Consider the following 12,844-nt stretch of genomic DNA (forward strand, 5'->3'; position numbering starts at 1 on the left):
AAGATGAAGAGGTGGCTGCTGCTGCTTCTGGGTCTGGCTGCCGGGGAGAAACCTGGATAGAGGCTCCGAAAGAATAAAGGGGTGGTAGGGGAGGAAAAGTCGGCGCTCTGCGGCTGGCGGAGGGGGGAGCCGGGCGTCTTTCTCGCCTCGCTGCGGGCAAAAGCACAGCGCAACTAAGGGACGCCGAGGGGAGGGGGACAGGATGCGGGGGGGGCCCCGGCACCGCCGCGGGCCGTGGGCGAGAGGCTGCGCGGCGGCGGCGTGCGACCGCCCGCGGCGGCCCTGAGGCGGGCGGCGAGGATGGTGGAGGGGACGAAGGAGAAGTCCCGGCAGAGATCTCCCACCGGCGGCGGCGAAGCCTCCTTCTCTTCTCCCCCCAACACCCTCCCCCCGCTTTCCAAAACCGGCAACAGCCGCCCGCCCCGCGGGGCCGAGGCGCTGGGGAGCATGAGGCGGCGGCGGGGACCTGTTGTGTAGGGGGAGGCGGGGGTTAAGCGCGGCGGCGGCGCCGCCCGGGGCGTGAGGCGGGGGAGAGGTTCGGGAGGGAGGGAAGGAGGATGAGGACCTGCTCCCGGGGCGCTGGTGTCTGTCGGGGACCGGCCCTGCCCCGGGCTGGCTCGGGAGAGTCCCCTGCGGCAGAGCCGTGAGAGGGGCGAAGGGCCCGCGGTGAGCCCGGCGGCCCCCGACCGGTCCGCGCCCAGCGGCGGCCGCGCTTCCCGCTGCGGCACGGCGGCTTCAGGAAGAGGAGAGAGCTTCAAGTGTTTCTCGGAAGCTGGAGTTGCAGCCTGGTTTCCTTCTTCTCGCTTTGGTGTTTTTTTTTGTTTTTTTTTTTTTTTTAATTGCTTAATGATTTCTTACGCGTGTCTCTTGAGGGAACGTTTTAGGAATGGTCATTTTTTATTTTTTATTGAGCAGTGAACTCTGCTGCGCAAAGGAGGATTATAACAAATCTCTATGAATGATAGACTCGATTGCTAAACCTTGCCTTGACCAACCTTCTGACCCTCGGAGGCATCTCTCAGGGTGTGTGTGGGAAGGACGAAAAAAACCCAACCTCCCACTTGAAAATAAACTTGAAAAAAAAGACTAATTTTTTGGTTTTTTTGGACAGCATAACTGCTTTATAATTAGTCTTTTTTTTTTTGTCTGGTTTTGCAATAAGTTGTTTTAAAAAGGATTGTCCTACATGGTTGTTTTGTAACTGGTGGAGGAAGGAAGGATCCCTCTCAAGCGTTTCTGATGTGACAGCTTTGGTTTCTGAAGAGTTAACTGGTGTTTGCATGATACACCTATTGCTAGTCTGGTAGCAGACTTTTCATCTTTTTATTTGCTTTTTTCATTAACTGGGGCTGGTGGAGAGGGTTATCTTGGTCAGAAGAATATTTGCACATACTTATATTGTATATATTTTTGGTGGGGTTCTCCCCACATTTTACTGTCTCTTGATGACTCCTGGAGGTGGTAGTGGGCCCATGAAAGACTGTGAATACAGTCAGATCAGCACACACAGCTCTTCGTCTCCCATGGAGTCTCCCCATAAGAAAAAGAAATCGGCTCCCAAGAGAAAATGGGAGGTTTTTCCTGGAAGAAACAAATTCTTCTGCAATGGGAGGATCATGATGGCTCGACAGACTGGAGTCTTCTACCTGACTCTTGTTCTCATCTTGGTCACCAGTGGACTCTTCTTTGCATTTGAGTAAGTTAAAATATTCATATCTTCCTTCTCTTCCTCTAGTTATTTATTTTCTGTCTGAAAGCAAAGTAAACATGTTTATCCAGATGTCATAGAGAATGCTGACTGAATTCAGCTGATGTTGGTTTATGTAATTGAAAATACAATCTGATAAGATGCTGAGGGACACATTGATCCTGTTTTGGTTATTCTACTCTGTGGAAAACTGATGTTTGAGGATTAAGGTTGTAGTGCTTTTATACCACAGGTTTCCAGCCCTTGCTGATATTGCAAGAGGAGTGTAAAAGGGCAGGTTTGGGATGGTCAGGAAATGATGTAGCTTCTTGTCTGTCAATTACTCAGCTGAGAATCAAAACTGACAGGTGCAAAAATACTGACCCTTTGTCGCAGAACTGAATGCAAGAAAAGCAATATCATTCATTAGTTTATGAATTAGGTCTTTTTTTTTTTTCCTTTCCTCTTGAAGTCATTTAATAGCTAGTAGCTGGGAATTCAAAGTCAGTAAAAAAAAAAGGAAAAAAAAGACCTGTACAATTTTGCGTGTACCTAGCTTTCCACCACTAGGTAACAGCATTACTTTCTGTTTGCGATGAAAACTTGTATGTGAGTTTGGTCTTAGTTTAAGCTATGTTTGTTCTGGAGTTTTGGATTATTTTTTTTTTAAGCAGGCTTCTGGTGTCCTCGTAGGGCTTTTTTCTGTGTTGCTCTGGATCTTCAAGAGTCCTTTTCATCTATATAAAGTGAACACACAGTGACAGCAAATCAAATATACAGATTTTTGCACTTATATTGGAGTGCTTAGATTAACTATGCATGACAATAAAAAATTAAGCACTTGATATGAACAATACGGTTCAACTTCTATTTATTTTTTTAAATGCGCCGAGTACAAAAGTGCTCACAGTGCCAAAACACTTGCTATAGTAATGAATTCTTTTTAGACAGTTAATGCTACTTTACCGGTTTTAAACTATTGTAGCTTGATTTGTGGTTTGTGGCAGGAGAAAATTCTTCAAAATACATATACAGCTCATACTGCTTGTTTGAATAGAAACTATTATTTATAAATAAGCTTCAGCGCTGCCTCCAGAAATTCTGTTTGGTTTGCTAAGTGATACAGTTGAACAACAAAGGTCATTCATTACTTGGCGTCTTCAAAGAAGAAAATAGTGATGTTAGCAAACCCTGAATTTTATCAGTTAAATGTAGACCATCTTAATATACTGGTAGCAGTAGAGAAGGTAAAAATGCTCAGCAGGTAACCAGTGGCTAAATATATACGTGAGCTCAGCAGATGAATTGTCTTTAGTGGACTCCAGATTACTTTAGAGGGATTTATTAATTGTAAATCTTCTGCAGACATTGTGAAGCTGCTTGAACATCCTTTGGGTAGTTGAAATATACAGTCGATGTACACATACAGTTGAAATAACACAGTCAATGATGGTATCCATGTACAGCGAGTGTGTTTACTTTCCTGGTGTTAAAGAGGTATTAAAGGTGTAACCTGATAGTATTGCATCAGGACTGGGTGCTACTCTCTTCTGTTTGCCATGATTAGGCCTAGTTTTGGAAAGCTTTTCTGTGTGGGCTGACACTTGCATCTGTGTGCGGTCTCGTCACCTTCAGCAGTTTCCGAAGGCAGGCACTGGACTTCCCATAAGTACCAGAATGTAAATGTAGGATCAAAACTGTAATGTTTTATAATCATAAAACTTACTTAGCCACGATTTACAGTTTATTTATACGTTTTTAACACTTTCATCCTTCAGAGATAAATATTCTCTGCAGCTGGGTGATTCAGAACTGCTGAAGCAGGATGAGCTGCTAGCTGTTCATCACCTTCTGATTTCATTACTACTGTGAGTTATGTGCTCTACCAGAGTCGAACTCTACAACTTCTACCATGTCTTTGAGCTTCTTTGCAGTGTAACTGTGTGTGATGGACATTTTTAGTTAAGTTACAGCATTTTGATATAGGATCGGTGCTTGTTCTAGCTGTAAGTCTTGAAGCAGGGAAAGATCTTTGGCTTTATGTAACTATATAAATTTTGTGTGCATGTACTCGTTTTGAGTCATTCTTGTATCACTTGCGCTCTCCTTTTAAGGAAAATCAAAGTAGAGGGTGGCAATGATATTTCATTTTTGTAATAATAGGGTAGATTTTGATCTTTAAAAAGCACTTGCACCAGTAAATTATTACTCATCCTCCGAAGGCGAATTAAAAAACAAACCTTAAAACTATGAGAATGATGTTGAGCATGTTTGTGATGTCTGAACTGCAGAAGGTTGTTAATGTAACAAAGAAAAGAGGGGACTGATTAAACAGTGTTACTTTGAATCAGTTTCTAATTGTGTCTCTTCACAGTAGTCTGAAGTTACTATTTATTGATCAGTTAATAATGTCTGAAGTTAAGAGTGTCACTTCCATTCTGTGGCTGATTTGGTTATGATGCTGCTCATTAACCAGCTAGTTAGAGAATATAACAGAAAGGTGTTTCAGTCCTCTGTGTACACACATGGGGCAAAGTGATTTTTAAATGGGCATGAGCCTTGTGTGTCTGAACTGTAAGGTCAGGCTGTCACTGAAGAGGAAGATACCCTGGATGTTTTTGGAATTGTGTGCTCTTTTTGCTACAATTGAAATAAATGATTTTGTTCCCTTTGGTTTTGGAAACTGGAAAATAGGTACTCGTGTTCCAAGTCATTCCCTGGTTGCAAGCAGAGAGGAGAAGGAGTAGGAAAGAGATGACTTTGACAGCTAATTCCTGGGAAAGCATCGTGCTAACATAAGCACTTGTCCTTTATCCTTTTCGCTCTGTTTGTTCCTCTAACATGATTTTTGCCCCCTTCTTTTTATTTTACTCTTGACACCCATTCATCCAGAGCCATATCTCACGTAGTTTGGAATTCTCTGCAGGGGTGAAATGCATTGCTCTGAATCAACAAGTCCTAGCTCTCCAAAAGCAAACATATGTCATACATCTTGACCTGTATAGCTTTTGACATTGAACCATGCCTTTGCAATCTTTGTTTCTTCACATTCATGCTTCTATGCTTTTTCCTGCCTACTTTTTCCAGCTCCTACTTTTGGCTGGTTTTATTCCTTTCTCTCTGTTGACTTTTCTCTCTCATATACTCCAAGTACATCACCACTTATTCCTTTTATCATTTCACCGTTCTTCTTCATTTTAAAAGAGGTAAGCCAGACCTTTACTTAAAAGAAAAACAACAACAAACCATAAGCTTTCAAGCAGGTGAAGTATTTATAATTCCTGCCTCCCTCCTCTTCCAAAGGAAGAGAATACAAATAACAAGCAGTTTTATTTCTGTAACTTGTCTATTAAATGTAACATGAATTATTGCAAGTACTTTTGGGTCCCAAGAGGGATGCTGTGCTCCAAGTATTCTTAAAAATAATGCCCATTTTAAAATGCTCAAGATGAGGCACCACAAATTACTTGTCTTTAAAATCTGGTTATGTTATTTTATCTTGGAAATATATTTCCTAACTCTAACCTTGTGATACTTAGCTGTTTTTCTTGCAAATTTGGCTTTATGTTGAACTTCCTTTTCCCTTTTTGCCTTGCCCCATTATACAGACATACACGTTTTTTTTTTAAATTATAAAGTGCTCATTTAAAAGTAGCTGCATGAAAAGTTTGGAAAACAAATTCCTTTCCCCAGAGCAAAGATGGCATCTGTAACTGAAGGGCAGATCTCACTGCTGTACCTAGCCAGTTCAACCACTGTATTTACATATATGTAAAGTCTTTTATTGATGCAGTAAAGATAGGCAAAACTAAGGCTCTTCATACTTACTGCTTTTATTCAGTTAGGTATACATACCTAAAAGAGAAAGGAACCCTTTATGCCTATGGTCATTTGGGAGTACTGTTTTTGTAGGTTACGGGAAAGCAAAATGGAGGCTGAATGACATACTTAACACAATAGGATATGTAAAACAGACATCGCATTGTTAAATGGCAAGTTTGTATGGATGCACAAGCTTCATGAGTTCCAGAGTGGTGGTAGATGAGTTTGGCTGCTGTGAGTTAGGGCTGCCCCTGTCTGCCAGCTCCCTCCCTTCTTGGACTTCACAGGGGGGGAACATGCCTGCACCTGAGCTGCTTCAGTTCAGGCAGGCAAATTAAACTTCCCATAAAAGGTGGGTTTAAATGAAGGTGCCGACTGAACTGAATTGATTCAGGCACAGTCATCATGTTTTCCTCCGTCAACTCAGTTGCAGGGTGAGTGGCTCTGGAAGAAGGTTGGAGCAGATGGTAGGATGCCGGAAGGGCTGAAGCAGTGCAGCTCTTTTCTCTGTAAACGTGAGTCAGAGCCCTATCACTTCTGATACCACTTGACACTTGCACTGATTTCAACAAAATGGAGATTTTAAATATTTTTTGAACCAGTTAAAACTTGATTTTTGTGAGCATTTGTGTAATTGCTCGGTCTTTCAAAAGGTGGATATTGGAAAGTTATTTAAACTGGGACTGTTTATCTGCATATGTGTGTACAAATCATTGCTTTCTATCTGCTCTTGCAGTTGCTGGCAACCTGCTCCATGCCTCCCACTTTGAAAACCAGTGTGACTGGAGGACATTCATGAGTCACGCTTGCTGATGCAGTGTAGATTGTTCAATATTGAACTTCTGTAGCACAGGCTATGACAAAGTGGCGTAACTTGCTGCTCGCTGTGACAAACCTCTGTGTGTAAACACTGATGTCAGTAAGCTGAGCGTTTTCACTTGCGGTATCAACAATCCTCTTCATTTTATGGCAAATGTTTTTGGCTCTTGCAAGAGGTGGATTCTTAGTGTGAGGTCATATTCCAAGTAGGTAGAATGTTCTTCATCTCATAATCTCTTTTATCTTTCTTCCTCTGCTCTTAAGATGAGTAGATTACTTGCATCTTTTGATGACCATGTTCTTAAACAATGAGTTCCTCAGAAGGAAGCACTACCGATCTGACTTCAGCTGTTAAAGGCTGCTGTGAACTTGTAGGGCATTTCACACTGAAGGTGTCAAAATGGATTTTAAAGCGAAAATCATGGCGTAGATTGCTCAACAGAGGATTGCATCCTTTTCACCGTGGAAGTTGGTAGCCACCTATAGTGCACAGGGGTATAGGTGAATGCAGTGATGAGTAGGTGTTTCCCTCCCCTCCCACCCCTCCATTTTGTTTGTTTAAACAAAAATAATTGTCACTAAAATTAAACCACAGCGATATTTCTATTTCTCATTTTGCGATATTACACGTCTCTGATAACTTAGTGAAAAAGACATGGAATACGGTAAGTTTAATCTGTTAGGTTTACTTCTTGTTCTGAGTTTATATAGATATACCAAATGGTATGGCATGCATTCCAACCAGATGTTGTTTATTTTTTGCTCCTGAATTATCCTGGAAATGTTAACTGGCAGAATCAAATATCTTCCAGGTACAAAGCGTATCTAGTACTTTTTTTTTCCTTGAGAAGGGACTTTCCTTTACTTGGACACAAAAAAGTTTACTTAAGTAATCTCTTCTAAGGTTCCCTGTGATCCTTGCAAGTATGTCTGCTGAAGTTTCTCCCCAGCCAAAAGGGAACAGTTTTGTATTCCCCTATCTTAAAGTAGCACTTCACTGAGCAGGTACACCAGTTTAAACTTTTAAACCTGCTTTGAATGCATTATATGATATAAATGGAAATCCTTTTACCCAGAAACACACTAATAGCATTTGATATTAGGTTATGCACCTCTACTCTTCAAGGCTAGGTCTGTTCATGTGGAAATGGATAATGATTGAATGCTTCATTTTTCAGAGTAAAATTCTGTGAAGATAACCTCTCCTGGTTTTGGAAGTCATAGTTCCTCTGAAACTGCAGAGGCTTTTTATGGTTTTGTAACACTAACTCATTTCCCAAAAGAAATGTTAAACGGCCTTTTTTTTTTCCTGAGGGTAGAGGGTTTTTGTTTAGTTTTGGGGGTTTTTTTGTTTGTTTGTTTGCTTAGTTTTTTATGTATTCAGCTTACTTGATGGCCTCTATCTACTCTTTCATGGAGAAAACAAGTTCTGAAGGTAATTTTTGGTCTCTTAATTTACTCCTTTCTCACCTATAGTTCTACTTATATTTCCACCTTTTCCTGGTGGAGGGAAATGAAAACAGGTATTATAATGGTGTAAGAAGTGATGTTGGCTTCTCTGATACCATGTCCTCTCAGGACCTTGAGGAAATAGCTCTGTAGCTTTGAACCATTGATACATGTGCATCTTCAGAGTGAATGTGAATGTCTGTGATCTCCTTTGCCTGATGTCACACTGACCCCTTGGAGAAAGAGGGGAAATTCCATCACAGCCTGCTGCGGAGTGGTTTTCTACACTCATCATAGCTCAGCATGATTATTGTAGATAGGTGTAAATTCTCACCTGGGATATTTGATAACCCTTCCAGAGTGGGGAAAGCAGGTAATTTTAAAAGTTTGGTTATTCTTACCTATATAAATTTCATCAAATATTTACAAGTGCTGATGGATAATATTTCCGTACATCTTCAGCCCACAGATTGTGAGGTCAGACTTGTAATTTTGTGACAGTTTTTTGATAAAATCTGTCTTAATTTATCACTCAAAAGTTTGAAGTTTCTATTGTTGATGTAATACATATAGTGTGTGTGTTTTGTTTTGTCTTTCTCGGAGTAGGTATTGTTGTCCCTTTATTGGAAGGGATGCATGCCAAAGGTATAAAATTTATCTTCTGGAGACCAGTGCAGAGAGAGTCATGTTAAATAGATTTGCATTATTGAAAAACTAATTTCTATTAGTTCTTCTTGGAAGACTGACATTGTCATGTGACCATCTCTGGGACTCTTCTCAACTCCGCAGAAATTTTCATACCTTGTTTGAAGGAATGGCGTGTTTTTTCAGATGTTTTATTAAGTCTGTTTCTCAGGAATCATGTTACGTGTTTAGAGTCATGTAAAGTATTCTTTTTACTCATGTTTAAATTTGGACTAGTGATGCAAAAAATACCTTTGTTGGTACATGATTTATTTTCTGTCATAGCTGTGTTGCATTATTTGTTTGTAAATGGCATTTCATACAAAAAAAGAGTATATTGGTAGATCTGGATGGCCAAGAAATTATCATCCTTTAGAATGAAAAGAGAAAATATTAGTCTATGCAGAACTTGAACCAAGCTGTTCTGTTCATTCTCTAATCTTTTATTCTTTTTTGGCTGGAAACAACTATTTTATTAAAAATATCTGGCCTTATTTGTAGATTCAGTAGAAACTGAAATGCTGAAATTTCAACTGGACATGAAATATATAAATTCTCTTTTAACATCTAGGTTATACCTTTTAAGTAGTTAAAAACAACAACAAAACAAAGTTTCTAGTGCAAACAGTCTCTCCATTCTAGTGCAGCATTAAACTATTAGTTATAATATTGAAACATGAACTAATTAATGAGAAAGTGAAGATGACTGCAGAAGAGGAGAAAGCCTAACTTTCTAAGCTGCAAGATTGTTTCAAAATAACCCAGTCAAAAACCCCACTGTCTTAAAATACTGGGACATCTTGAAAAATTGCTTAAAATGTTATAACAGCTTTATCTAGGAAATTTTTGTTATCCTGATTGATGATCCTTCTAAGTGAGGCTGTAGTAGCTGATGATCACTTAAGTTCCAGGCTGCCAGTAAAGGTTTGTACATGTCAATGCTGCTCATCTTTCATTTCAGGGAAAAATCCCCTGAAGTCAGCTGGAACTACCAAAGTTTATTAAACTTCATATAACTACAGCCTGTTTTTTTTAGAACTTAATAAAAAAACCTGCAAAGTGGTTAAACTTTTTACAAACTAAAGAAACAGACTAAAGTCAAGACATGGAGATGAAATCTATGTCTAATAGCCAAAAATAAAATTCTGTTCATATTTCTCACATTGCAGAAGTGCTAAATGCTGTAACATAAAACATACTTAGGGAAGGAAGCTGAAGTGGTTTGGAGTTTCAGCTTTGTGTAACACACACCCTGTCCCTCACCCTGTTGTATGTGTTCATACTCCTGTTCGTACTGCAGTTACCAGGTGAAGGGGGCTTTATGTTTGCGAATCCCGACCATGGGCTTTCTGCAGTATGCGTTAGTGGATGTCTTACCCAATTGCATTCAGAACTTTTAACTACTAAGTTGACAGCATGCTGTAGTGCTATATGGTTTTTCAGGTTCTGTATCCGTGATCGCTTCCTTTTCATCAGTGTCCGTAGGGTTTATTCATGTTATTGTGGGATGATGGCTAATGAGGTCTTACATAATAAGCTTGGCTAATAAGATCACAGCTGTTTTTGTTTTATGTTTTTCCATTCCTGCAGTCCCCTTAAGTTGCTTACTGCAATAAATACTTCATCTTCTTTGAATTTTACTGTTATATTTTAAAAAATACTTTTCAAAACGGAGATGAAATAGAATACTGAGAATTAAATTGAAAAATGAGAACCTGAACTCAGAAGTTAAGATGTACATAAAATCTGCTGTTTGTAAATTTCTTGTTATAGTTTAAGTGCAGGATAACACTGTTACAGTGTCTGCATTGAGTGAATGTATGAAATGAATGTGTCGCTTTTCGTATACATTTCTTATACATATGATCAATATATATTAGTTCTTAAGATCAAGAAACAGAAATACTAGAATTTGTTATTATTTTAGCATAGACACTCAATACATTACTAGAAGTTACGAATGTGGATTAAATGACGTTGGCAGCTATCAGAAGCTTTTTTCCCTGATAGGAAAAGGAGTACTAATACAAAATTTCTGTTTCTGATTGTGATAAATTCTGTGTACCCTCTTTTTGAGCTCTCTGGTTATCAGGAAATTGCAGTCCTGGTCTTGCATGTTCAGTACACTTGTTAGATATCCCACTGGTTATGAATGCCATGTTTCAGGCTAGAAGCAAGCGTCAGACCAGCCTGTACTTAAATTTTGCTGGTGTGCATTTTTGTGCTCATAGTGGGGGCTTTCATGGCACTACTATCTATGCATGTTCAGTAAATACTGTTTTATTGGCAAAAAGGGCTTTCTAGTGTTGAATTAGAATGTGGAAGGATTGTAATTTTCCCAAATTTGAAAGTACGTAAAGCAGTTAAAAGCGCTAAGAAGAAAAGTAAAAGCTAGAATAGCAGTGGCTTCTCTCTCATCAGTATTGCAACTCTATAATAAACTTGCTTGTGGATGTGGTTTCTTTACAGCTGAAGCTCATAATGCTTCTATATAGTGAAAAAATACAACTTTTAAGATACTTTTATCATTCAACATGATTTGAACTCTTTCCAGGGCTGGACAGACATCAGGTGTGTAAACAGCCAAGTAAACTTTGTCATTATTCTGAGTGGACTGGTGCATGAAATATGTTGTATGGTGCGATATATAAAAATTGGAGTGCACTGTGTAAAGAGCATAGTCACTTCTGGTTTGCCTCAGTGAAATAGCCTGAAAAAGAGAAGGCTCAGGGGGGAATCTTATTAAAGTAAGTACGTGACTGGGGAGGGTGAGTTTAAAAAAAAAAAAAAGAAAACAAAAAAACCCAAAAAACCAACAACAACAAAAAAAAAAACCCCAAAAAAACCAAAAAAAGGAGCCCTGGACTCTGTCCAATGACAGGACAAGATGCAATGGACACAAAATAAAACAAGATGCAATGGACACAAAACCATTTAAACTTTAAAAAAGTTGCCTTTTTTTGTTGTTGTTGTTGGATGTTTGCCTGTTTGATTTGAGTTTTTTTGCTGTGAGGATGATCAAACGGTGGCACAGGTTCCCCATCAACCACATGTAAACCTGAGCAGTCTCCTCTAGCTGACCCTGCTTTACCTGGGGGGGTTGGACTGTATCATCTCCAGAGGTCCCATCCCACCTCAGCCATTCTGTGTTATCTGTGAAAAACTCAGAACGTCTTCCTATAAGACAGCAAAAGGTATATATAGTGAGAGAGTTTTAATCTTGCTTTAGTGACGCATTTATTTCATGCATATTTCGTAAGAACTTCAGTTTTACATAGTCTTAGGATCTGAACCTAAAGTCTCAGTCCAACAAAACTTAAAAGTTTGCAAGTGAAATAGCCGTATCTGTTCTTTATGTCCCCTCTTCTCTTTTCTCATGCTTGAATATGGCTTTTTCAGTTCAAAGTGCGTTTTCCAAGACTTGGAGGTTCTTTTCCTGCTGTCTTTCACTTATCTGCTGTTCCTCACCAGGCTTTACCCTCTACTATCCATCTGGCTTTTGCTGAATTATAGTTAATGTTTTCTTATCATGTAAACAACAGCATTAAGTTTAAATAAAATCAATTTCATCCAGAAGAATGTCTCTGTATACAGTTGTTCTAGCAGTGTGATCTGTTTAACAGTTTGTCTCACTTAAATTTTGTGAACTTTTCTTTCCTTCCACTTAATCTTCCTAGCCCCTTGTTTACTTTTAGTAGACTAAGAGCACTGTTGTTGTAGAAGGAGTGGGGAGGTGGTAAAGATGAAGCTGAAAGACTTAGTTTTCTCTTTTCCATAGTCACAAGGGATGAGAGTACAATTTTTTTCCTGTGATCTATATTGAATTAGCTATATCATTGTGCAGATATATAAAATCATGGGGTCTGTTTTCTAGTACTTGAGCCAGGTCAAAAAGCTGTTTGCATCCTGCAGGTTCAGCTTCCTCCTTGAGCCTGCTACTTGACAATAGTAGCTTCAGACCAACACTCGTACCTTAATAGATAACACGTTTCAACTTCCAGACTCCTAGACATAAAGGATGAAATGGTTTGTCTGAAAACCCGCTAAAGCTGGATTTGTTATCTTTGGGGAAGAGAAAACATCCTAGATATGTCAGATTAATCCAAACTCCTTTTAAGCATTGATTTGCTTAAAAAAAAAGAAAAGTGTAAATTATTCTAGTAGGGCAGGTGTCCAGTTCTGGATTACAAACTGAAAATAAAATTATAAGAGGGGAAAGCTGAAATGAATCAGAGCATATTTTATTTGAGCGAAATATATCTGAATCTTTATCTCCTGTGGTAGCTATCACTGCTAAGTTTCTCTGAGGCTGGTGGAAGCCAAAGGGGTATTTCCCCACACCACATATTCAGAGCGCTGCTTTTCAGAGTGAACTTCATGCCT

General features: G+C 39.4%; 1 protein-coding gene across 7 annotated transcripts in view; it reads left to right on the top strand.

The window, feature by feature from the left end:
• The first annotated feature begins 426 nt into the window (after positions 1-426).
• ZDHHC14 (zDHHC palmitoyltransferase 14) overlaps positions 427-12,844 on the top strand; it is a 114,264-nt gene continuing 101,846 nt past the window's right edge. For 6 of the 7 annotated variants that reach the window (XR_012586206.1, XR_012586207.1, XM_074580488.1 and 3 more), the window contains exon 1: positions 484-1,696. Coding sequence is in view for 5 of the 7 variants with exons in the window: in XM_074580488.1 (XP_074436589.1) it covers positions 1,446-1,696 (251 nt within the window). In the remaining 2 variants the exon portion in view is untranslated. Of the gene's footprint in view, positions 1,697-12,844 lie in introns of all 7 variants that reach the window. The other variant, XM_074580491.1, reaches the window with a different exon arrangement.

The sequence above is a fragment of the Larus michahellis genome, chromosome 3 (assembly GCF_964199755.1).
Source record: "Larus michahellis chromosome 3, bLarMic1.1, whole genome shotgun sequence".
Taxonomy (NCBI): domain Eukaryota; kingdom Metazoa; phylum Chordata; class Aves; order Charadriiformes; family Laridae; genus Larus; species Larus michahellis.